At 35.7% G+C, this 25,530-nt stretch overlaps 1 protein-coding gene and 1 long non-coding RNA gene across 3 annotated transcripts in view; both read right to left on the reverse strand.

Moving 5' to 3' along the window:
• Positions 1–6,257: 6,257 nt before the first annotated feature.
• Positions 6,258–9,509, reverse strand: LOC118439583 (uncharacterized). 2 transcript variants are annotated; one of them, XM_035861301.2, is made up of 4 exons: positions 9,311–9,509; positions 9,108–9,227; positions 8,731–8,937; positions 6,258–8,653 (listed from the first exon to the last, which is right to left on the reverse strand). In XM_035861301.2, the coding sequence occupies exons 2-4, from the start codon at positions 9,208–9,210 to the stop codon at positions 6,414–6,416; spliced, it is 2,550 nt and encodes an 849-aa protein (XP_035717194.2). In that variant the 5' UTR covers positions 9,211–9,227; positions 9,311–9,509; the 3' UTR covers positions 6,258–6,413. The 2 variants fall into 2 exon arrangements, with proteins under 2 accessions (XP_035717194.2, XP_035717193.2); XM_035861300.2 differs by having other exon boundaries at positions 6,258–8,656.
• A 3,200-nt stretch (positions 9,510–12,709) lies between these two features.
• The window catches only part of LOC146873185 (uncharacterized), a 54,025-nt gene continuing 41,204 nt past the window's right edge, over positions 12,710–25,530 (reverse strand). The window contains exon 4 of the long non-coding RNA XR_014981868.1: positions 12,710–12,847. This is a non-coding gene — a long non-coding RNA (uncharacterized LOC146873185). The remainder of the gene's footprint in view (positions 12,848–25,530) is intronic.

Consider the following 25,530-nt stretch of genomic DNA (forward strand, 5'->3'; position numbering starts at 1 on the left):
ACACTACAAAATATAATAAGAAAAAATTACAGATAATTAAGTTCTTCTATGAAATTATAAAATTTTATCTTCTTTTTCGCGTGAAATAATCTGATTAGCTCTTTAACTTATTTGAATTACGACTCTACTCATGACAAATGAAAGTCGTTGCTCACGGATCGTCCTGTGCGAAATATTCCGCTTACGGATGCAAATGGTTAATAATTAATAATGTAATTAAAAGAAAACTCGTGTACATGAAATTAGAGTAATTATTTACTTGCATGTTGGTATTTTTTTCACTTAGGACTTACTATTCTCAAATATTCTTCACAAAATATATGTTATCCACATAGATAGCTTTAATATTAATAATTAAATTGTTATAACTAGTACTAATCAGTCACATCTAATATAAGTTTTATATTGTCTTATTGTATATTTGTATATATATATTATTTTTATTGTTAATCAATCTAATATGATTTTATAATATACATTTTTACAATGACGTTGGGTCAGAAAAATATAAAATTATCTCGTCCTGCATCACCAGATATTAACTTTATTATATGTCTACAATTCGTTATTGTAAACATATGATAACTGCATACGACTTGTAACTTAACAAGAAATATAAGACACATTAATGGTCTAGGTCTACTGTAAGCGGCACAGGGATCACCGCTGTTTTTGGATGAAGAATTATTATCTGGATAAATTATTTCATTTGGTTCTTCAATCAAAGATCTATCATCAGAAGGAGATTTACTTCCACTGGAAGCTCTACTTATCCTATCATTGTTTCTAACCGTCCTATTATTTATATATCTAAATGTAAATTGTGTTATGGGTGTGTTTAGAGTATCTCTAATAAAACAAAAAATTAATTCATTAAAAATAATAGTAACGATTTATAATTGAGTGTTTCACATAATGATATATATAACTAATATTTACGAATATATATATTGCTGTAACAATATTCATAAATCTTATGGCGACGAAAAGAAATATTTACAAAAATGTGGATGCCTCTTTTTGTTATGAGCTTAAATTATACCTTGATTTGTTCGTTGAACTGAAATGTGTTCAGAAGTATCGTTATAAGTTTATGAAGATGTTTCTTCACGTAATTCATCTATCAATTCAATAATTTTAATATCTGGTGATGTAGAACAAATGATCTTCCATTTTTCTGAGCCGACACCACTGTAAAGATAGACTATCTCTGAAAAAATGTATATTATAAAATCATATTAGATTACTTAACAATAAAAATAATATATATAGAGATATACAATAAGACAATATAAAATTTATATTAGATATCACTGATTAGTACTGATTATAACAATTCAATTGTTAATATTATAGTTACTATGGGATAATATATTCTAACCCTTATCGAGATTGAGCATTTATTAATTAATATCACTTTAACGCGCTCATTCTTTTGTTTAACGGACGTAAACAAAATACAAACGTAAATATATTAAAAGATGTTCTTTCAGAACACAATATATTAAAATATATCAATTATAAAGTATATATATTATATTTGATATTTATTGTAAGTTTGTCATAAAGAGATATATTTAAACGTATTATTTTATTATTTTCGATTAACAATATCACAATCGTAAATTCAAAAATTAGTTCCTCAAAAAGAAAGTTAAACGATTAATGCGTCATTCGTATAATCAAGAAATATAGAGTATATAGAAAGCGGAAGATATCAAATTCTTTTTATATTTTCGTGCAATGGAAATTATATTAATGTTATTTTTAATAAGTTATTTATTATTATCATTATTATTTATCTTTCTTATTATTATGATTTAAATTTAAATAGCTATTTTTAAGTCTGTAATCTATATGAATGATAATTTTTAAATTGTTCGCGAATGAGATTGGCGTATTAAAATGGTAGTTTTCACTTCCGTCGTACATTATACCAACAGATAGACTCTTCTTATTATTTTTAATCTAAGATCTTTCTAGAAATTTCCGATTCTTTCGATCACACACTGTTTCTTGAACTTTTAATAATAATCTCATATTTAAAAATCAATAACCGAAGAAACAAACAGTTTTTTTTTAAAATAATTATTTGCATTTATGATATATCGAATGTAATCAATGATGTAATATGTAATAATATTAGATGCATAAATAAAAATCTTTTTAAAAAATTCGAAAGCAATACGCTGTAGATTGAACCTTCATTTTTTAAATTGAGACCTCGTTCATCAAAATCGGTTAAGAATTACGCCTGTTCTCATTGATGGCGTAAATGCTGTTTTTGACATTTTTCGCGAAGAAAAAGTTTAGTACTGTGGCGCTCCTCAAAATTTGCGGTAAAAAGAATGAAGCTCGTATTCCTACTACTGCTTTTCATATCAAGCTTGAATGGCATATGTTTATGCTAGCGATTGGCTGCTTGGCTGTGTGTATAAATAGCAGAGCTCAGGTTTTTTAAACATTTCTAAACGCAAAGAAATGGGTTTCACGATGCTTGCACGGAGAAGCTACGGTAACTCACTCGATCATTTTAATGAACTTTAGCCAAATGATTCTATTGCAAACATAAAGAATCCAATAGTTTATGTTAAGGGATCTGAGTTTCTAAAATATTGTTAAATTTTGGAAAACTTTGTAGTTCCTTTTAGATTTTATATACTAAAAAAATGAAGGTTCTACAAACAATGCGTAACACATTGGCAAACATCAAGATTCATAATATAGGAAACGTAGGTTCTCGAGGCTAAATGAATTCAGGTTTTTTTTTATAATATCTATTTAAACGAAAATAATTAATTAATTTACTCTTTTTTCCTTATTTGATAATTTAATAAGATGTTACTATCCAATCTCTTATATTTATTTCCTCCATTGATGGCTGACGTGAATTTTACAGTGATCTATGCTAAATAGAATACAGCAGCGATATAATTTTGTTCGATGATAAATGCATATAAAATATGTACATTTGTCGATTATTTTTTCAAAATTAATAATTAGTGAACATATTAGTGAATATATATATTATATATTATTTTTAATAAAGATCAAAACACGAGTTTGTTTCCACATTACGAGATTTTTCTCCCAACGCTATTTTATTATAGTTTTCTCTGTAGAAGTTCACTTCATATTATTGCTATTACTACTGCTATTACTATAATAATAATATGTAATATAATAATATATTAAGAAGAACAGTAATTAGAAGAAACAGAAGAATATACTTATATACATCATGAAACATGATGATGGTAATTTATGTTAACAAAAGAAGGAAAAATTATCCTTTTATGTGGTGGTTTCACGTGCGAATTCTCAATAAATTGTGTCCTTGATAATTTCGACATATGACTCGCCATCGATAGATACATCTAAACAAATGATATATGAAGAAAAGTATGAAACTTTTCTTTTGTTCTCTTCCGTTATTTCTCTTTTTTTTACTACCTTATGATCGCATTGTTTCTATACTGTTACTCACGATCAGTCGAAGCTAATTGTCTTTACTATTATAATATTACTATTAAATAATATATAGATGTATATAAATAATATTTAAGTACATTTTTATTATTATTATATTATTATTATTATATACTAATCTTATAGGGAAAAAAAAGCGCTAGTAGTTCTACTTTATAGTGTGGAAATTAACTTATGTTTTAATTTGTATTAAAATAATATAATATATATAAATATTCACTAATTATTCTTAAGAAAATATTCGACAAATTCTTATTTTCTGTCATAGATTTATATACTAATTCTTATATATGTCAATTATATTTAGTATTTTCTATGCATTTATCGTAAAACAAATGCGTATCGACGTCGTATCGGATCACTGCGAGATCCACATCGCTACCATCAAAGAAAGATATACATATGAGAGACTGAAAAGTGTGAGTTAATAATATACTGAACTAATTACTCTACCCAACGAAACCACTCGTTATGTCGTGTGAGAGGGGAATAACCACAAGCTTATACACCGACGTGATAGACGCATGGTGGGAACAGCGTTTCCCTCTTATATTCATAGTTTATATTTTGTTCATATCTGAAGTCATACACACTTTGAATAAAAAGTAGTGAACAGTCTTAAATAATACCTAAATGTGTATAAATAATATTTACGTACAGTTTTATTATTATTATTATTATTATATTATATTATATCATATTATTATTATTATTATAAGTAGTAGTAGTATAGTATAGTATTAGTAATAGTATAGTATTATTATAAGTAGTAATAGTGGTAGTAAAGGGTTAATTAATATCGATGCCTTCATTGAAGTCAAATGCCCAGCTTCAATGAAGAATATGACATCAATGGAAGGAACTGAACATAAAAAAATTATGTTCATGCACCTGCTGAAATTAAAAGACTCTGACAAGTACATATACCAAATTTTGGTCTAAGCAGGTCTTTTTTACATGCCACTCAAATGTATGAATAACACAATAGTGTTATTTTATTCTTTGTACTCCAAAAAAATAATTGTTGATAAAAAAAAAAAAATGATCGCCTTGGGTCAAATAAAATGGAAGAGAAGCTTATGGCTTTTTATTACAAGTGCCTTCTATCCGAAATTGTTGATTCCCGTAAAGTTCATAATCTTCTGATTTGAGAATCGCTGCGTATTTTAGAAGCATAATGTGCTTATGACGATCAATCCTAGGTTTTCAAATACTAACATGCTGCCATTGTCTTTACTATTAAAATATAACATGTATTAAATAGTATTTAGGTGTATATAAATAATATTTAAGTACATGTTTATTATTATTATTATTATTATTATTATATTATATTATATTATATTATACTATTATTATTACTATCAGCAGTAGTAGTAATAGTGTAATAGTGTAAAATGGACTAATTCTACAAGGGAAACCAAGTAAAAAAAGCGCTGAGAATTCTACCTTATAGGTAAGAATACATGTTTTAATTTATATTTAAATAATATAATATATGAATATTTACTAATTATTTTAAAGAAAATATTCGAAGAATTCTTATGAGTTAATTATATTTATTATTTTTTATGCATTTATCGTAAAACAAATGCGTACCGACATCGTATCGGATCACTGCGAGACCCACGCCGCTACCATCAAAGAAAGATATACATATGAGAGACTGAAAAGTGTGAGTTAATAGTATATTGAACTAATTACTCTAATTCACATGAAAATGAACAAATTAAAAGTGAAGGTGATTTGTTCGACACTTCCGAAGTTCCACACTTTCGAAGTTGAAAGTAATTATTGACATCGATGATGAAAAAGAAAACATTTTGAATGCCCGTAAAGAACAAAAGCGTTGAAGAATTTTATCAGATTCTGAAAGTGATAGTGATCAAGTATACTGAAGTGGATCTTGATGGAACTGTCTGGTAAAAAATAATTAAAGGTTTAACAATCAGAAAACCATCAAGAAAACCATAGTTTCAAACAAGTATTAGTTTCAATGGCATATGCCAAACGAAATATAATAGTTGGTAAAATCGAAACAGTATTTTCTGTAATAATTGATACGAAAGCAGAAGTATTGCAAGTTTTAGGGACTAAATGGAATTTGCTAATATCAAAAATATATGCCTTTATTGCGATTCTATACGCACGTGTTGCTTATCAAGCAATCAATTTAACTATTTTCTATCTATGGAATTCGAAATGGGGACCTGTTTTTTTTTTTACTAAAATTGAACAGGTACACTTTCACAGAAATTTAAAAATTTCTCCGATTTGATGAAAAAGGAAAACGTACAAGAAACATCAAGTGGCGAATGTAATTTGCATTCGCAGAAAGCATGCCAGATACGATTTTGCAAAGATAATAAAATAATTAAATCTTACATAATTTGTAGAACATTTGTCTGCGGTAAATGTATGAAGGAGAAACTTATTATTTGCAAAAAATGCAATTGAGAAAACAAAAACATTTTTTATTTATTTCTAAATTATGTAAAAGGTGCACCTATGATTTGTTTATGTTCTATTATATTTATGTCCTATTTATGATACATTAAAAATAAAAATATATGATTGGTTATTTTATTATTATTATTTAAAAGTTATGTTATGCATTATTTCTTACAATAAATTGACAGTTCCTTCCAAAAAAACAACATTTATTTCATAAGTAAGAATAAGTATATGTGAAATGTCGGTACGGTCAGTGTTAAATGTTTTATTAATATTTGATATTGAATATTTTATTAATTACAAAATTACTTTATTATATGGATATGAGAGGAAAATTAATATTAAAGATATAACAACTAAATTACAATGCTTACAAATATGCAATATATAATAATACAATATATGTTATATAAATCATATTATACAATTAAAATTATTGTTTATTTAGTTCTGCGTATAATCATAATAAATTATTGAAGTAAAGATTTATTCAAAGTTTCTGGATCATATGGTATATTTCTAACATTACCAGGAAGTATCATTGGCACTACTTTAACGCGAAAATCATAAGGAAGAAAATCGTAACAAAAATTATAAAAATCATTACGTGTATGAATAATACCTAAATTTGCCATTTTTTTCATTAAATTATTTAAAATGGTTTCGTAATCTTCGTATTTCTTAGACTTTGTAATAATGGATACAATGTCAGATAGTTCTTGCACAAATTTTTCAGAATGCACTCTTGTTAATAATTTGCTTTCTGGTTCCATAATTTTCCAAAGAAAACGATAAAGACGATCGGTTACCCAATATTTTGGACGTGGAAGTTTCGGTCTTTTATACACTTGTCCATTCACTATATAAGCTTCATTAATTTTATCTCTTGTAGAGTATTTTTGTTTTTCTTCATTTCTGAGTTTTTCTATTTTTGCTATTATTTGCTTCTTTTTTAATTGTAGGTCTTTTGGTTTGGTAAGATGCACATTAACTGCCTTACTAATAATTGTTTTCTGCGTTTTATTCAATCTTGCCTTGATTTCTTCATCTTTTTTAGTATTACTCAGTTGAAAACGTTTTGATTGTCTTGTTTTGGTTGAAGAAACCAACTTGGAATTTGTAACCGTAAAGTATTCACTAATTTTTTTTTGGTGATCAGTATTAATTGAATTTAATATTTTATGATTACGTTCATCTATATAGTGTTCATTATCATTTTGTTCATTATCATCAGTAACAACATCTATTGTTCTTAAAGATTTTTGATTTAAGCTAAATGCATTTATATATAAGTCCTTTGCTTGTATCTTGTCATTATCTTTTAAAACATTTTCTTCATTCAACTTAGGAATATCTTGTATTTTTGTATTCTCAGATGTAGACATCTTTGCTTTTAATGTTGTATTTTTACTTACATCTGTTATTACATTTGCTGTGTGCACTGATTTATTACTACTATTTATTGTATGTATTTGATTTCCTGAAAAAATACCTACTTCAGTAATATTAATTGAATTATAATCTGTGGAATTTCTACCATGCATACTATTGTTTGTATTGTTTGGTTCGGATGATATTCTGAACGAAGTTTTTTTATTTTCCAAATTATTGGTTTCTCTAGATTTAGAATTAGACAAATTCATTAAATTTTTTGCTGCTATATTGATAGATGATGTTTGAAATATATTATTTTCATTATTACTTTTGGCCATCAAATTCCTTTCATCCATACTTTCATGTTCTGATGCATAAATTGTTTTTCTTACATTAGAATTATTTATTCTGAAATTTTTACTATTCTCCATTCTACTATTATTTGGAGTATGTATATGTCTTATATTTGCTAACGATGTTTCTCCTGTATTGATAGTTTCGTGATTTTCAATTTTCTTATTATTTGTTGTAGAATCATTACTTTTTTTAAGAGAAGTGCTAGGATACATAGTCAAATTTGCATTTTTTTCCACTACAGAAGATTGTTTTTGATTTATAGAGATATTTGCAGAAACATTTTTATGTGAAGGTTCATGTGTATGATTAGGTTGAATTTCTAAATTATCATTTTCATTAGTATTATTTAAAAGACTAAAACTTGAATCAGAACGATTAAGATAAATGAGATTACCGTCGTGTATTGAAATATTTGGATCTATGATAGATTTTTTTAATGGAATTGTCTTTGATTTATTTTCTTCTGTTGATATGTCAAAAACATTTTCTTTTGATGTCTGCTTTCTTTCGATTAATTTAGCAAAGAAACTTTTAGACATCGTTTCAGTTCTTTCTGTTTTATTATGTAAATCTTCATTTGATTTTAGTAGATTTTCAAACGCATTTTCATTTGTTTCTTTATATTTTTTTCTAAAAACATTTGGCTTTGATTTTAAGATTTTATCTATGGTGTGACTTTGATCAATACTTGTTGCAATACTATCGTTACTCTTTCTACTCATATGTTTCTGTTTAGGATCCAATTCTTGTAGTGATTTTTTATTAGTGGGTGCATCATTTATAAGCTTAGAAATAGAATTTTTTTTCATTGATGCAGGAGATTCCGAATTTCTTGTATCGTTTAATGCTTTTAAAAAGGCATTACTTTTACTTTTTTTTGATTTATTACGCATTGTAATTTTTCTTTTTTGTAATGGTGGATTATCTTCATCTTCATCCGTATCAGATGTAATCATTTTTTTAAATTCCAATGAAACTGCTACTGCAAAAATAGAGGGTTAAAGATAAAACAATATGGGGACATTCTTTCATTTTCTTATTTTATTTATATTTTACCTGATCGTTTTTTGTTTTGTACTATTGGTAAGTTATTTAAAACTTCAGAATCTGATGTTTCTAACATTTTCCACCATTCATGGTTTGTACTAGTTGATTGCATTTGTGAATCAGAATCTAAATATTTACTTGTCTCATTTGTTGCATTGTATTTTGGCAAATGGGAATTAACATTGTTTGTCAAGTTATTCCACCAAAAAGGTTCTTCTAAAATAGAAGAAAATTTAAATAATTATGATTAAAGTTGTTTGAGATGAAATGTTAACAAAAGTGAACTTATATCTAAATGATAGTAGACAAAAGCAGACAAAAGTAGCAGACAATAGTAAATAGAAGAACAATACATATTTTATTAAATGTACATATAAAATATATACCCTCTTCAAATACTTCTGAATTTGGATCCAGAAAGCCAGATCCTGCACTAGATCGATGACTGTATCTAGACATGCGTTTATTGATACTTTTTCTCTTAGACATGATTCAGGATATTCGATCTTAATAAAAAAAATTATTATTAGATATTGACATTATATTGTTATAAACATGTATCATACGTATTTGATATTAGTAATATTACAGGTTATGTTTAGTTCTTCATATAAGAGATGTCAATTAAAATCTTTTACACGATAATTTTATTATAGATATATTTGAAATATGCAATAAATTTTTCACCATATATTTTTTTACTATAAATATTAATAGGAAAATAATACTTCTTGCACTTTTTTTACTTTCATTGCGTTTATTGACGAAAGAATGTTTTTGTATACGTTTTAAAGTTGCCACCTAGCGATAGAAATAAAAAGTTCCTTCGATGATTCTTTTTTATGTATCATCATACGATAACTAATCAACATACCAAAAGAATTGCAATATTTGAATCATCCAATTTCTGTTTCTTTTGTAAGATAGCGACACTAGTTAACGCTTAAAAAATAGTTATTTTTTTCAAGAATAAATATCATTGTACACATGGAAAAAGAGAAACAGCACAAAAGTATTTACGTACATGATGTAGAAAGAATAAAAAACGGTAACAATAATATTCTTATAAAAATTACATTTTAATAAAATTATGGAGAACAAGTAATATTAAGTATTTCTAACGTGAAGGAAATCTAATTTGATAGAAAAAGTTGCACTTTTTGTAGAATTACTTTCGAAATAGGTAGATTTTGGGATGGGTCTCGAGATTAAGCTTTTGAAACAAAGATTGATCCAAGGAACGTTGCAACGGACTTTTCTCTCCGCGATCGAAGAAATACGAAGTCTTGCGACGAGTTGAATTTTAACGAGCATGGAACATCGAACTTCCCGTGTATCGCGACGTGGGCTGCAATTTCGCAATCTATCCGGTACACGTTTCATGGAAGGGTGTTGAATGGAGGAGTGCGAAGATAAGATAAAAAGGCGGTAAAAAGTAGGTGGAGAAAGAGAAGAAGAAAAAGAAGAAAAAGAAGAGAAAAGAAATAGGAGACATAGGAGGGCAGGAGAAAAGAAGAAGGTCGAAGGAGATCCTCAGTCCACAGAAAGGCTCTATTTGGCCATGGAAATCGGTAAAGGAGGTCAGCGTATGCAAATAACAGGGTCGTGAGGGTTGCCAGAGCCAGGAGGGTCCCATGGGTCAACGGACAGAAGGGTATAGCGACGCTGTGCAGCCCTCTCTTGTCTGTATCGCCTTCAGCTCACTCCCACTCACTTACCCTCTTTCTCGCTTTCTCTCCCTTGCCTCGTCCCACCACTTCTTTCTCCCTCTCTCTCTCCCTCCCTCTTTCTCTCTCTCTTCCCCTCTCTCTCTCTCTCTCTCTCTCTCTCTCTCTTTCTCACTCTTTATCTTTTTCTCTCTCGTACTCTCATCTACAACACTCGCTCCATCCTCCTTTCCATCATTTCCTCTTCGTCTTTTTCCCCACTCTCATCTCTCTTTTTCTCTCTCTTTCTCCCCCTTTCTACTCGTTCCCTCTATCATTTCTCCTTTCCCCGTTACTCCCTCCGCGATTCCACGAGTTCTCGCAGCAGCAACCGTTACGGCCCCATATATTTCCACGGTTGGCGGTGGTGGTGGCGGTGGCTGCAGCAGAGTCACGTCTATGGACATAAAGGTGGCTCTACTACGCCTCTCGTACCCGACGTTCGCCTACGCCCGTGGAAATATTCGATTTTTACGATACGAAACGCGAAGCAGGGGCTTCAGCACGCACACCAAAGGGCCCTCTCTCTCTCTCTCTCTCTCTCTCTTTCTCTCTCTCTCTCTCTCTCTCTCTCTCTCTCTCTCTCTCTCTCTCTCGCTCGCTCGCTCTTATACGCCCGGCAACCTCCGTGTCGCGTCCTGCACACTTTTTCGATTCACCGATTTCAACTTTTCCATTTCTCTTCTCTCTCTTTCGCTCTCTTTTCTTATACTACGTCGGGGAACGTCGATTTTCGAGCTCGTAAAATTCGAATTTTACGAAGAATCTACTTACGACTTATGATGTGAACATTCATTCATACAGTTTAGCTTTCACTTCGACAAAGAATCATTCGTCTCTTATACGATAATTATTCGAACAATGTACGAAGTCGCGTCTTCTCCTTTACTTTTCTTTATCATATCTTTTTTTGTTTTTGTTTTCATGGGAGAGAGATGGTGATCGTGGAAGCAGAATTACGAATTAGAGATCGAAATGTTCGTACTCGGCTCTCTTTTCCCAACATAGTGGGAAGCGGGAAAGCTTGAGCGTGTCTCGTGCTGACTAATCCGCTGAGTGTTAATTAAAATAAAGGCTCGCGGCGCGTATGCGGGCGCGCAGAAATTAGCGTCTGGCTTTTTGTAGAATGGACGCGTGTGGTGAGATGAAGAGGGGGAGAGAGAGAGAGAGAGAGAGAGAGAGAGAGAAAGGGGGAGAGAGAGAGAGAGAGAGAGAGAGAGAGAGAGAGAGAGAGAGGAGTGGACGAATAACCAGATGTTCACCCTTTTGTTAGCGACTTTCCACGAAGCATCGCACTCGCATTTTTGTACGCTCTCGTTGGTTACTTAGAGACACTCTCCACCCTGCGGAATATTTTCTACTTCCATCGTTAAAATTATCTTCTAAATTTATGTTACTTTTTTAAGTATTCTTTGAACAGACACGAGATTCTTGCTCGTTAAAATCGAATTCAAATTAGATCAATAAAATTATTTTTAGTTTGATTCGAAATTCGAATAAATTTAAATGGTTAATCGTATTTATGACTGACAAATACACTTAACTGTCTGCAGTAGTATATCAATATTTGTTCAAAAAGAGTGACCATATTAGATTTTAATAAGAGTACTTAAATATATGTCTCTCTCTCTCTTTCTTTCTCTGTGTTAGAATTATAAGATTAATTTTTGTATAACATCAATAGATATACTTCTTGTTGATTTTCTTTTCTTTTTTATCAAGACGACTGCTCGCAGTAATTAACGAAGATAATTATTTTGTCGCGTCCTCCTTATTCTCCCTTTTTTGCTGTTTATTTTTTCTTTTTCTTCGGGGACAGACAACCGGTACTTTGTGAACATTCACGAAACAAAGAAAATATACGTGATATCGTTAAGGATCGATAGAATGTACCGGTGGGTAGTAGTTTTCGCGCGAATCGAAAGTAAGCGAGAGAGAGGGAAAGAGAGAGAGAGAGAAATATATAGAGAAAGAAAGAGAGGAAGCGAGAACGAGAGAGAGAGAGAAAGAAAGAGAGGAAGCGAGAATGAGAGAGAGAGAGAGAGAAAGAGAAAGAGAAAGCTGCTGGCTCGGCGCGTTAAATTCGTGGGTTTTCTGCGGATCGGCGTACGGTTTGATGGCTAGGGTTGGGCGGTAGCCACAAGTGTCTGCCCGAGCGCCCTCTCTCATTAATTCTCTACCCTTGTTGCTTGTTAAGGTAGGGGTCGGTTTGTCCCTGCCTCCACGGACGCCCCCGAACATCCCTCGGGCCACCCCTTTGCCTCGTCCTTCCTTCCTTCCTTCCTCCTCATCCTCCTCCTAGTCAACTCACTTTTCTGGCCGAGTCAGGAGGGTGGAAATGCTTCCTCGAGTGTGCGCTGAAGAAGGAAGATGAGGTGGAAAAGCTGCCGATGGAGGTGGTGGTGATGGTGGTGTTGCTGCTGCTCGAAAAGAGGAGGGTAAGACTGAGATAGAAGATAAGCGAGAAAGAAAAAGAGGAGCAAACGGAAAATGAAGTAGAAGTGTGACGGGGGAAAGATGCGAGAGAGAGAGAGAGAGAGAGAGAGAGAGAGAGAAAGAGAAAGAGTGGGTGTAAGGTAAGCTATCTGGTACGAATATATTACGTATACCCGTTAAGTGGCTGATATAAATCGAACGTGCTGGACGGTAGGCGTACATGTGACTGTAAAAGAGACGATTAGCACTTCATTTCTTTTATTTGATGCCTTTTCCATAATACCGTCGATTACTTGCATACGTTCATACATACATATCAAATATACATACATCTACCTACACGTATCGTGTATAAAATGAAAGCGCACGTAATCTGATAAGCTCGTTTGCGAAAGCGAGAAGCTCGTTCTCGATCTGTCCGCGTAATAATACTTACGGCTTTATTAGCGCGTCCGCTAATTGCATATCGTGCGATAATAGTTAAAGCACGCGTTTCACTTCTCGGATATTTATCTTTCCCGAGACCTTTGCCTTTTAACGATCCGCTTGCGCTTGTGAACGGAAGATGATAAACGAGAACGGGACGAGAATTCGTTCGGGACGAATATCCATCCATTAACAAGTCCATATTGCTTTCTGTTCCTTCGGAAAAACTTTTTCCCCTCTTATCTCCGTTCCACCTTCATCCCTTCTCTTCCTTTACCACGTTCCTTCTGCGTGGCATCCTTCCTTTTCGATAACGACTCTGCCATACCCCTCGTTCCCCCTTTTGCTCCTTCCCTTGCCATCTTTCCAGGAAACCCTTCAGTGCGCGAGAGCAAAGTTATGAGGGAAGATGGCTGGAAGGTGAAGGGGAAGAGAGAAAGAGAAAGAGAGAGAAAGAGAGAGAGAGAGAGAGGGAGAGAGAGAGTTGTACGTTGAATTAATTTGCGCTTGGTTGAGGGCCTCCTACCGTTCCAAATTCTCCCTTCTCTCTTTTTTTCTCTCTCATACTAATACTATCTTATTCTTTCTCCGTTTCTTCGTCGACTTTACTGCAAGAGCAACGGAGGTAGCACTGGTGTCGAATCTCCGGCTCCTTTCTCGGCTTGCTTTAAATACTGCTACGGAACCTGGCGAATGCAAACGAATTGTCCGAGAAACAAGCTCCGGCCGTTCTGGTCGCGAATTAAGGTGGCCTCTCTCTCTCTCTCTTTCTCTCTCTCTCTCTCTCTCTCTTTCTCTTTCTCTTTCTCACACATATACTTATGTATATATATAGAAATGCAAGCCAGACGATATGTCTCTCCTTCTTTTTAGTTCGTTCTACCCTCCTCCCATCCTTCCTCGTTGGCCCGATTGCAGAGAGTCACCTTCGGGGATATTCGCCGTCCGGTCCGACAACTTCGAGAAAGACTGGTTGTATCTCTCTTTCTCGGCGATCTCCTTCCTTGTCCTCTCGGAATCCTGTTATCGTACACAGCTATCTACCGAGTCGACTTGACTTAGAATCGTCTCTTTCTCTTTCCTTCTCTTTTACAGTAGAACCTTACAATTAAGCCTTTTCTTTGGCAATAATCATTCTACGTATTCTGTTCTTTCCAATCGATCCTACAAAGTCGGACGGGAAATTCTAGCTTTCTTTTATTAATAGAAAAGGTATCTTGCTTCGAGATATTTGGAAATTAATTTCTAAAAGAGAGATTACGAACATTTTATATTAGGAGATAGTCGAAGATTATGAAAATCTGCATATACCATCTCATGATATTATTATGATATTATTATGAGATTCAGAGATTTTACATAATCTTATTCTTCACATAATCGTCATAGATAAACGCGAACGCGAATTATTTTTTTTATTGTTAAAATACTTCATGAGTGAAATGAAGTTAGCGTTAACGAGTCGCATGCTACTTGCCAGTCGCAGTTTGGTTTTTCTCGTTATTATATATATATACATATCGTTATTATTATATATATATATATCATATCATATATATATATCATATATATACATATCATATATTATATATATATCGTTATTATATATATATATATATATATATATATATATATATATATATGATATGTATATGATATACATATGATATATATATGATATATATGATATATATGATATATATATATGGTATATATATATGATATATATACACGATATATGTATATGATATATATGTATATAAGCGCGGCTATGAAAACTAATTAAAGGAAAAACGGCAGTCTTTTCTCTTGGCCGTTTTATTCCCGTTTCTCCCTTGGCGTAGTAATTAAACGTTTTAGGGAGCGCCGAGCGAACGTCGGGCAGATCGATGAATACGAGACGGGACAGATCGGTATTCCATGAGCGAAGAGAGTTCACGGGCGTATCGTACGATGCTGAGAGCGCAAACGTGCCGACTATATCGAGTAAGAGCCGCGGTATGGATGAATGGATGGGGCTTAGCCACTATTATTAGTAGATGGAAGATTATATCGATTTTTTTCTCTATTGCTCAGCCCCTCTCATTTCCGCTCTCTGGTAAGCTCTATATACCACACTGTTGGCCGCCCTCCGTGACACCCTCAGCGGCGCCCTCAACGGCGCCCTATACGGCGCCGAGTTTCTCTGACGCTTTATGTTTCGCTAAAATCATTGCACCATTGTCGCTTTGCAAATGTCATATCCGCGTCGACTTATATACAACATATGTATGTGTATTTACATATATTTGTAGAAAATATCGATAGAACATATGTAGCTTCGATTAATATTCCTTGTTCATTGAAATATTCATTCAACGAGAAGTAACAACGAGCTCGCTTGAATTTTTACTAAAACCGTTGAAGGTAAGTTCGTTGATGACCTTTAGCCCGTATACCTAGATCAAGATATACCCTTCGGCTTATGCTGGACCACGCAGCATCCCTGAAAACTGGCTGGGATGGTACTCGCAGTTAGGGTCACTTTCAAGCATCCCTTCGATCGAGATATGAGGGATATAGTAGGTATCCCCGGGAGTGTAATAGAAGCTGCTTTCTATTAAAAGTTCAACCGATACGAGGAGTTCAACGTGACTTTCGTGTTTCTCGTTATTGAACTTTAGTATTAAGTAGGTTGATATAGCAACGTATCGAACGACTAGGTAACGATAGTATTCGACAAATCCTTGAAATTCTCCACGATCCGACCCCATTAATGATCATATCGCGAGATTAAAAATCTCGTTGCGTCGCGAAAAACGTTGAGCATGACAAGTATTTGCGATGGGGAGATAGGTTTCACGAAAAGCCGATGTCACATTGGTGTTTTCATTTAGCAGAGAGAAGCAACGAATTAATGGTGGTGATGATAGTGATGGTGGTGGTACGTCCATCGAATCGCTCTTCTCGGCTATTTAAAAAATGCTGCTACGGACATTCCTTCTCGATCGCATGCTACCATCGACTATTTTATTTCACTGGTACGGTGAACTACCCCGTTATGTAAACGTTCGCTTCGCTTTGTTCGTGGAAACGAACAGCAGCCCGTTTAAATCTCGCGATGCTATAGAGACCATACTGCATCGCTATATGCCTAGTATAGCATGGTAATCGCGAGGATTTATAAGCGTTGACGTGGCTCGACGTATATATATATGTGTTATCGGAGGAGCTGGTAGAAGCTCGTGGAACTCGTATTCCCATTTTATGCACTTACCGCGCTAGTAGAGTGCATCATTAGCCTACTCGATGAGAACCATCGCAGAAATATTTCGAAAGGAGGGATATACAAAATAAGATATTTGAAGGTAGCTAGACGAAGAGGCCGTTCGTTTGACGTCGATTCATAAGTAAATTTAATAGGTGAGAAGGAACTAATTCAGTTCCCAATTCTTCCTTGTTTGTTTTTTCTTTGGAATGTTTCGAAAACTGAGTGTCGTTTTCGTCGAAGAATCGGAGCCAGATGTAACTTCAAATATTTCAAAGATTTCCCTTCACTGCGATATTGATAGGAAGACTATAATCTTGAACCCAATTTGGGATACTCGGACTACTTAGTATCGAGAGTCCTACGGCAATGGCAGAAGGTAGAAGCCAATCGAATCTCAAACGTAAGCGCGTACGTAGGTATATCGGTTATCGTAAATTCGTATTTGTGTTGGTGCTAGTATGAAGCTACATCCCATGCCGGGCTGGGATTGCATAACAACGCCAAAACCTTGCGCGCGCGTCCCGTAATCCCGTTAGGGGGTCGAATCAGGCAAAGCACATTACCCACTGTGAGGGGATAGTTGCCCTTAACTGTTCTAATTAATGTAAGGGTTTCCGTCTGGCAAATTTGCGCGACTCTACGCTCTCTCTCTTCCTCTTTCTCTTTCTCTCTCTCTCTCTCTCACACACACACATTTTGTGCCTGCTGTATTTACAAGCGTATATTATAAAGTGAAATGATCGAAGCATAGAGAGATTATTCATTCAAATCCAAAACGATCATTTCGATCATTTAAATGTTCATCGATCGGCTATCTTTTAAGATCTCATTTCGATATCAGCCTAGTTAAAACTTTCACTCTAAGTCCAAAACCGTATAGTTTCTTCTTTAATAATTTTTTTTAACAATAAATCAAACTGATTGTACGTGATTCCAAATTTGACCAACTCGACCAGATATCATGTCGTTAAAATTAACAAGGTACCTATTGCGAAACGATCTGAATTTTTCTACGGCAATCTATACCTACATCATTATCGCATTAATTGGCAAGCAACGCACTTTGCATGTGGTTCAAGTAAAATATTAAAAGAAAAAAAAAACAAGAAAATAAAATAAAAAGAAGAAAATAAATGCATATAGACATATACACGCATACGTATATCATATACATATATAGAGGTATATGATATATATGTAGAAACGCGGCAAGTACGATTTCAATCTATCAATTCTGAACGTGAGGTAGATTATGGGGAAAAGGCGAAAGGCGTCGAAAAGGTAAAGGCACCTTTTTGTTGAACGCGATGATCGATCGAAGCGACTACATACTAGTAGACAGCTAAATACGCTTGACGACGATATCGGCAAACGGCCTCGAATTCTTCTCGTCTCCGAACGAATTCGATTTTTATGCCGTATTCTCTTTTGTCTTCCGAGAATGTGTATGTAGGTGTATACCAACGTGTATATATACGTACATATATACATACATACATACATATGTACCTCCATATATGCATACATACATACATATACGTAGAGATGTCGTCGATTGTGCCGAGCTCGCTGTTGGTAGCGATGTCTACTGCCGCCTACGCGGTTCGTTGCCGTCGCTTGCACACGGCCAGCAGTTAATAAGGCAGCCAATAATGCGACCCGATGTGTCGCACCGCGGGCGCATTGCTGATTCCGGCGCCGAAACGTCCGTAATTACATCTTCATTAAAATGATGGTGGGTCGTGTTGCAGCGGCAGGTAGTAGTATATACGGGATCGCGTGTCGAGTGAATACATATACACATACGTATACGATAACATAACACACATTCATGTATAGATATGTATACATAAACATGCAAGTATATACATTAATAAATATATATGTACACACACACACACACACACACACACACACACACACACATATATATATATATATATATATATATATATATACTATGTATATATGTATGTACGTATGTACGTAAGTATGTATGTACGTATGTATGTATGTATGTTTGTTTGTATATACGTATGTGTGTATGTATGTATGTATATATGTATGGTATATATGTATGGTATATATGTATGGTATATATGTATGGTATGTATGTATGTATGTATGTACGTACGTATGTATATATATATATATGTATGTATGTATGATATATATGTATGGTATGTATGTATATATGTATGTACGGTATATATGTATGGTATGTATGTATGTATGTATATATGTATATATATATGTTAACGATAGCGTACGTTTCCGCTTGCTAGCGTAGAGCGAGCGCTGGATTTCTGGTATCTATATCATGGTTAGCCATCGTACCGTTCTCTCGTAGGTGTGGGACGACTTTGAGTACGTATGTGTGGGGTGGTATTGGTGGTGGTATAAATGGTCGGTGCAGGCACTAGACAGGGATAGGAGGTTGGTGGAAGGGCGGAACGAGAGGTACCAGAGAGAGGATATGACGAAGAGGAGGATGAGGTGGAGGAAGAGAAGGGTGGAAACGAGAGGTACCAGAGAGAGGATATGACGAGAGGAGGGTGGAGGACGGAAAGTAGGATCGATGCGTCGCGCCGCGGGCCGATGCCTGCTCGCACTTTCCAACTGACACCGCCACTCGGTATATGCTTTCGCGTTTTGGACGGGGATGATCAGTCGACTCCGTATCTCTTCTCTCTCTCTCTCTCTCTCTCTCTCTCTCTCTCTCTCTGTCTCTCTATCTCTGCCTCTGTCTCTAACTCTCATCCTTCTCTCTAACGCTCTTTGCCAACGTTTTCGGCTAATCGATGACCCTCTCTGATCAAGTTCCATTCTATGCTTTATACATTCTTCCTTTCTTTTTTCATCATGAAATATATTTTCATTGCTTTCCTCCATTATTCTTTTTTGTTTCTTTCCTAGTTTGAATTAGAGGTTTGGTCCGATAATAAGAAGACTCCTCGAATGAAGGTGAGAAGCTCTTGTAGCTTCTTTTTCTTTTGCTCTTTCTTTCTTTTCTTTTTTTTCTTTTTTCTTTTTCCTCTATTCCGAGCGAGGGTGTTAGACGATCAAAACGTGGATTGAATTTTCTATAGGGATCGATAAGGATGCGCTACGCCCTCGATGGAATTTATCGCTCGAACGGAGCGGTATTATCATTGCATACGTGCCACGGTGTTACTGCTATTCGAGATATCGACGGTTCTAGAGGAGATCCCTTATTTTTTCCTTTTTTTCCCCGTCATTCTTGTCGCGATACTACCACCTTGCTTTTCGTAAAACGTATAGATATTCTTTAGAATCCCTTGACCTTAATTCGATCCGGACATCTCTATACTGAATTCGTTGATAGTTCTCTCTCTTTCTCTTTTTCTTTATATTTATCTCTATCTCTGAATTTCAACGTTGAGTTCATCCTCGATTCTGTCGGTGTCTAGCGATTAGAGCGTTCAAGTTCGTGGAAGACGATCGTAAACACGATATTCGGGTTGAAGCTTACGATCGATGCCGAACCGACATCGAAAGCCCGTCCATAGCAGAGGTCGTGACAAGTACCGAAGCAGTGATGTGCGGCGAGCCACTTGTTGTTCTCACTGCTCGCTGACCATCGGTAGTTCCGTTTTGGAGGCTTCGACTACCGTCCACTATCTACACGTCTACCACATCCGTTTTCGAGCTATAGAAAATTTCATTACTCTATATAATATGCAGAGATATATATTTACGTATGTATATATATTTGTATGTTCTTATATGATTATACATAAAGAAAATTTTCTCGGTATAAAAAATAAGAAAATTAATAAAACATTTAAAAGATTCAGGTGAACGAACGTAACCGTCATTAATCTTCGACCTCATTGCCTGATCGAAAATATCCCTTTTATCAGGCTTATGATATTATAATATATCTACATGCATGTGCAATCAGTCCGATATACATATAGTCAAGCGTGCAACTAACAAAATTTACGTCTTTTAATTACATTACTAACTCGTATATTACTAACACATGCGTCTACGTTGTTATATCGTAGCCATGCTGTAAACTTATTAACTATTACCTCTTTTATCGTTCTACTTCATTATTGATAAACTTTATTAACTCATTAACTGGCTAACTGGTAATAGAGGTCAGTGCTGTTGCAGAGACATCTGATCAAAAATGCTGCTCAATGCAACGTTATTGAAAAATCCATCTAATTAAAGGGACAGTTTAGGAATAGTCTTCCTCAAACATAATCCAGGATTGGTTGTTTTCATCGCGGCTAGATGCTCACCCAACGTTTAATCATAAAGGAATTAGAGTCGATTCAATTAGCTCTCGCATGAGTTAAGGACGAGGGCTGGGGACGAAGATGTTGCTGTCCGATCAAAGAACGAGAGAGAGAAAGAGAGAAAGAGAGAAAGAAAGTAAGAGAGAGAAGGTGATGATACTGATGGCCACTTGTTGTTTTCTCTTCTATCCTCCGAGTCTTCTTCCTATGGTCTTCTTCGGGCTAATACTAAGAGACGCAAAGGGATTGGAGGGTCCATGTACGCAGCCTACCCATATCCGTCTTCTCGTGGTGAAGAATTATATTCTGTCGAGTGTAGAGCTTCAAAAGAGGGCGAGGAAGAAGAGGAAAAAAAAGAGGATGAGAACTACTCGGCATGTAGTCGGGATCGAGCTGGGACGAGCTGAAACGGTCGAGCAATCACATTACGTAGGGAACTCTCCCTAACGCTATTTCGATATTCCCTCGTCGCACTGCTCGTTCGTCCGTATCGAACCTTCCACTTCGATTCGGGCCAGGTTGTACTTATCCTTAGACGTGTCCGCCCGCATTTTCTATTATTCTTTCTCATACTTTCTCAATTCTTTAACCTTACGGTGGATTATCAATCGGGAATGACTAATTCTCATTAACGTAATTTATAAGACAAACTAAAAGAAAAATTATGTATTATCCTTCCTATCTGTATTTAAATCGTCAAAAAAGGCGAACGGAACGAATCGATATTTCAATCAGATTATCAATCGACCACCGGCCGATTGTCAACCGCTTGTGGTCACCCGCAAACTGTCACCACAGCAGAAATAGGGGAGTAAGGGTACCCATGAGGATTGGAAGTCAATCATGAATCAAAAGTCAGGGAAACAAGGCAAGAAGAGTTCGATCCTTTTGCAAGTTATTTCTCCATACCTTTTTGTTCTTTTTCCTTTCTACTTGGAGAGAAATGCTGATATTTTCCGTTATTAACAATCCTTTCTTCCTTGTTTCTTTTTTTTTTCAATATAAGTACAAGTTAATTGCTTATAATAATCATATAATATGGATTATTCGATTTTTCGATCGATTTTGGATTTTGATAAATAATCAATATTCTTGCGAGAACCGTCGTTTAATTTGTAGCAGAAGCTAAATTCTAAAAGATTTCTGGACATTGAGCGATCCTAAATAAACCGGGCGGAGGTGGGTGATCTTAGATGGTTAGTAATCCGATAATTACAACCGCATGGAATGGAACAGGAAAGAAAGAGAGAGAAAGATAGTAAATGATCGAAAGAGAGATAGAAAGCAAGTAGACGCGCCAAGGGAGAAATAAGGTAATGGAAAGGAAGGGAGAAAGGGTAAGCAACATAGAAGGAGATTGCAGTCGACTAGCAAGCCTGCCGTAATGAAATCAGGGATGTAATGGCCCCGTCAGAGGGTGCAAACGCCCCCTTCCTCTATCCTACCGAATCCGATTTTCTATCGGCTCTCTTTCCGCCGATGTAAGCTCTCGCCCCTATCCGACTTTTCATGTACCGTAAAATCATTAGGTACGCACCATGATCGCGGCCAGGAACGAATGAATGAACGGACGAATGAACGAACGAGTTCGTTCGAGTTTAGCATTATCTCCTACGTACCTTTCCTTTTTTCAGAAATTCTGACTGAATGGAAATAGACCGAGTATATTCCACGTTCGTAGAAAATTAGCCGAGGAATCAGACTTGTCCATTGATTGTGATATTCGCGTAGGCCACCTCTATTCTTTCTTTCTTTCTCTCTCTCTCTTTCTCTCTCTCCCTCTCGTTTCGATCATTTTCTCTATCTTCCTCTTTCTCACCACACCCGATACTTTGCGTGGGCTATCTCGAACGGTGCGTTCTCCCCACTTCTTCGTTCTTCTTGCGTGGAGAGTTTTACACACCATGGGTTTCATGTTGGCTTCCATCCAGAGCCGGGTTACGATTCCATTCGCCTTCTCCCTTCTCCAACGACGTCTCTCTCTCTTTCTCTCTCTCTCTCTCTCTTTTTCTTTTTCTCTCTTCCATCGTCGATACCCGACACCAACCCCATCCCAGCACGTTCGCTCTATATCGCGAGGAAGTTTTGCACGCCGCAGAGCCATGCCAGTTCTCGTAGCTGGAGTTTCTCTCGCCTCTTTTTCCTCTGGCCTTTTCTTTCTTTCTTTCTTTCTTTCTTTCTCTCTTTCTCTCTTTCTCTCTCTTTCTCTCTTTCTCTCTCTCTTTCTCTTCTCTTTTCCTCTTCTCTTTTCCTTCTCTCAGCAGCAACCTCCTTCGTCGTCTCTCGTACCCAATATCCCATGCATTTCGCTTCCTCTCGTTCCTTCGGTGGATCGAGCTCTTTCTCTCTCTTTCTTTTTTTCTTTCTCTTTCTCCATCCTAGTTACTCTTTCCAACCAGTCAGCTCGTTCTCTTTTTGTCCCGTTTCGTTTCAGCGGCATTTCTGGCCCTCCTCCCTTCCGCATTCGTTCTCTTTCTTTCTTTCCTTCCAACGTTCTACCCTTCCTCTCGTCTCTTTCTCAGTAGCCTTGCCCCGTTTCTCTCTTTTACTTCCATCCATTTTTCTCCCTCGTTCTCTTTCACAAGTGGTCTCGGGACCGGACCGGCGCCGGTGTCGTGTTTCGCGTAATAGGTTGCCATCTATAGCTTGCCACCTAGGGGTAGCTCCCTTATTATCGCCGTTATTACGATTATCCTACGTTCTTTTCTTTGCCTCTTGCGAGTATCTTGATTTTCTGCAAAGATCTTCACCTACGAGTAAAACTTTTTCTCCGCTCTCGATTCTGATCCTTTTTTCTTTTTTCTTTCTCTTTCTCTCTCACACGTGACTGATAAACGAGGACATTTCTGGATGGGTTTAGAGCATGTATAGGATGGGGGTTACTCTTCACGCTCGTTATCAACCGCACGCTCCGTTTACGCCGATGAAAATCGATGGAGAACCTCGTAGGGTCGATGTTAATGTCCCTTGCAACAGGTTGAACGAATCGGCCGTTGTTTTCCATAGGACAGAACTTCAATTGCGTCCGTGCGCGAGCGCACATTCGTTGCCGTCGTTAGCTCGGTTTGCATTTATACTTAAACCAGGATCTGGTGTCGCGCCGATAAGAGGATTGAGAGGAGGGTAGCCGCGCGCGCATATCCGGTACACATCGATGTCCATAAATTGTATCGACGCCACGGCTCCGGAGCTTCGATGGCTTTCCAACCATCCCGTTGTGTTAAACCTCGTCGATGTCCCGCTAATTTTCGACCTAGAACGATCTTTTTTTCTCTTCTATTTTCTTTCTCCATCTCTCTCTCTCTCTCTCTCTCTCTCTCTCTCTCTCTCTCCCGTCACGGTACACCTCGTTCAGCTAGTTGCTCGTTCGTATCCCATCGGTGAATTTACCTCGTGTCGTATCGATCATGTCATTCGTTATCCATCCATGACTTTTAACCCGACGTGTGGGAAAGCTTCGAGGATCGCTGGATGCGTAACTATCGATTTTCTCGAAATTTCGAAAATTCAACTTCGCGCTCACCGAAATCTAAATCCGTCGAGGATTCGTTGAGAATGGGCAGAACGGAGATACCAGATCGGTATTACTGTTACTGCTACTGAGAGTGAGTGAGAGATAAAGAGAGAGAGGCTAAGAGAAGGGTCTTACTGACGTATTTTCCGACCGGAGGAAATCCTGTTAACTCATTAATAACTGACTCGCGTTCTGCGCTCCAGAGAAGCGAGGAGAGTTCATCTCTTCCCTTGCTTACTACTACTATCACGAACGTCCCACCATTACCAATCTGCGGTGGTATCGTCGGTGGTAGGCGGTAGAAAGGCGCATCGTTTTGCCCGCAGGATTAATGGATGAACATTCTGGACTTGGAGCACGAGCTCCGGCGAGCGGACGGCTATGATCAGAGAATGCCTCGCTGCACTTGAATGTTTCGCCTTTTTATCAGTTTATTAATATGTCGCTCTGCGAATTGTGATGATATACTTCGATATAATACTTGTTTGTGATCGATATTATATCTTTTCGAGTAGGATGTGAATTCCTTTCTTGCTTTTGTTATATTGTTGATATATATATATAATATATATGTATATATATTTGCTTGATGATCTTTTTCAAAAATCATATTTCTTTTGCATTATTTCTTTTTTCAATATTTATATCATCTAATAGCTGAGATCTTAGGAGAAAATAATTTTTTTATACGAAAAAATTGCTTTTATTCTTGACTCCATCGTATACAAGGTAGGATAACTTGATGGAAGAAACGAGGCTCAGCGAACTCGTGAAACCGAACGTTTCTTACGAAGTTGCGTTATTTTACCGTTCCCTCGAGAATTTCGAAAACCGAGTTCTACCTAGTTTTAGCTTCACGAAATTGACGACGAAACGACGAGAAGAGGCGTAAGGTATCCCGGTAAAGGTAAAAGTTAAAGGACATTCGAATACGTCTCGATCTTAGATAGGTAGGTAGGTAGGTACATACTTGGAAATCGTGCGGTAAGAGCTTGTGGAATTTCATCAAGGCGGTTCTGTCATATTGAGTTCTATTCGTGTGCATTTCGTGACGTTAATTATTGCACGATTATCACCCATTATAATTTGATTACTCGAAGATAAGGAGAACGGCGAATTTTTTCGAAAAAAAAGAAGAAAGAAAAAAGGATAGCAAATCTTTTAAAACCTTTGATTATGATAAAAGAAAGCGATGTTTGTAGAACA

This window comes from Vespa mandarinia, chromosome 2, assembly GCF_050613455.1.
Source record: "Vespa mandarinia isolate Hongniang chromosome 2, ASM5061345v1, whole genome shotgun sequence".
Classification (NCBI taxonomy): Eukaryota; Metazoa; Arthropoda; class Insecta; order Hymenoptera; family Vespidae; genus Vespa; species Vespa mandarinia.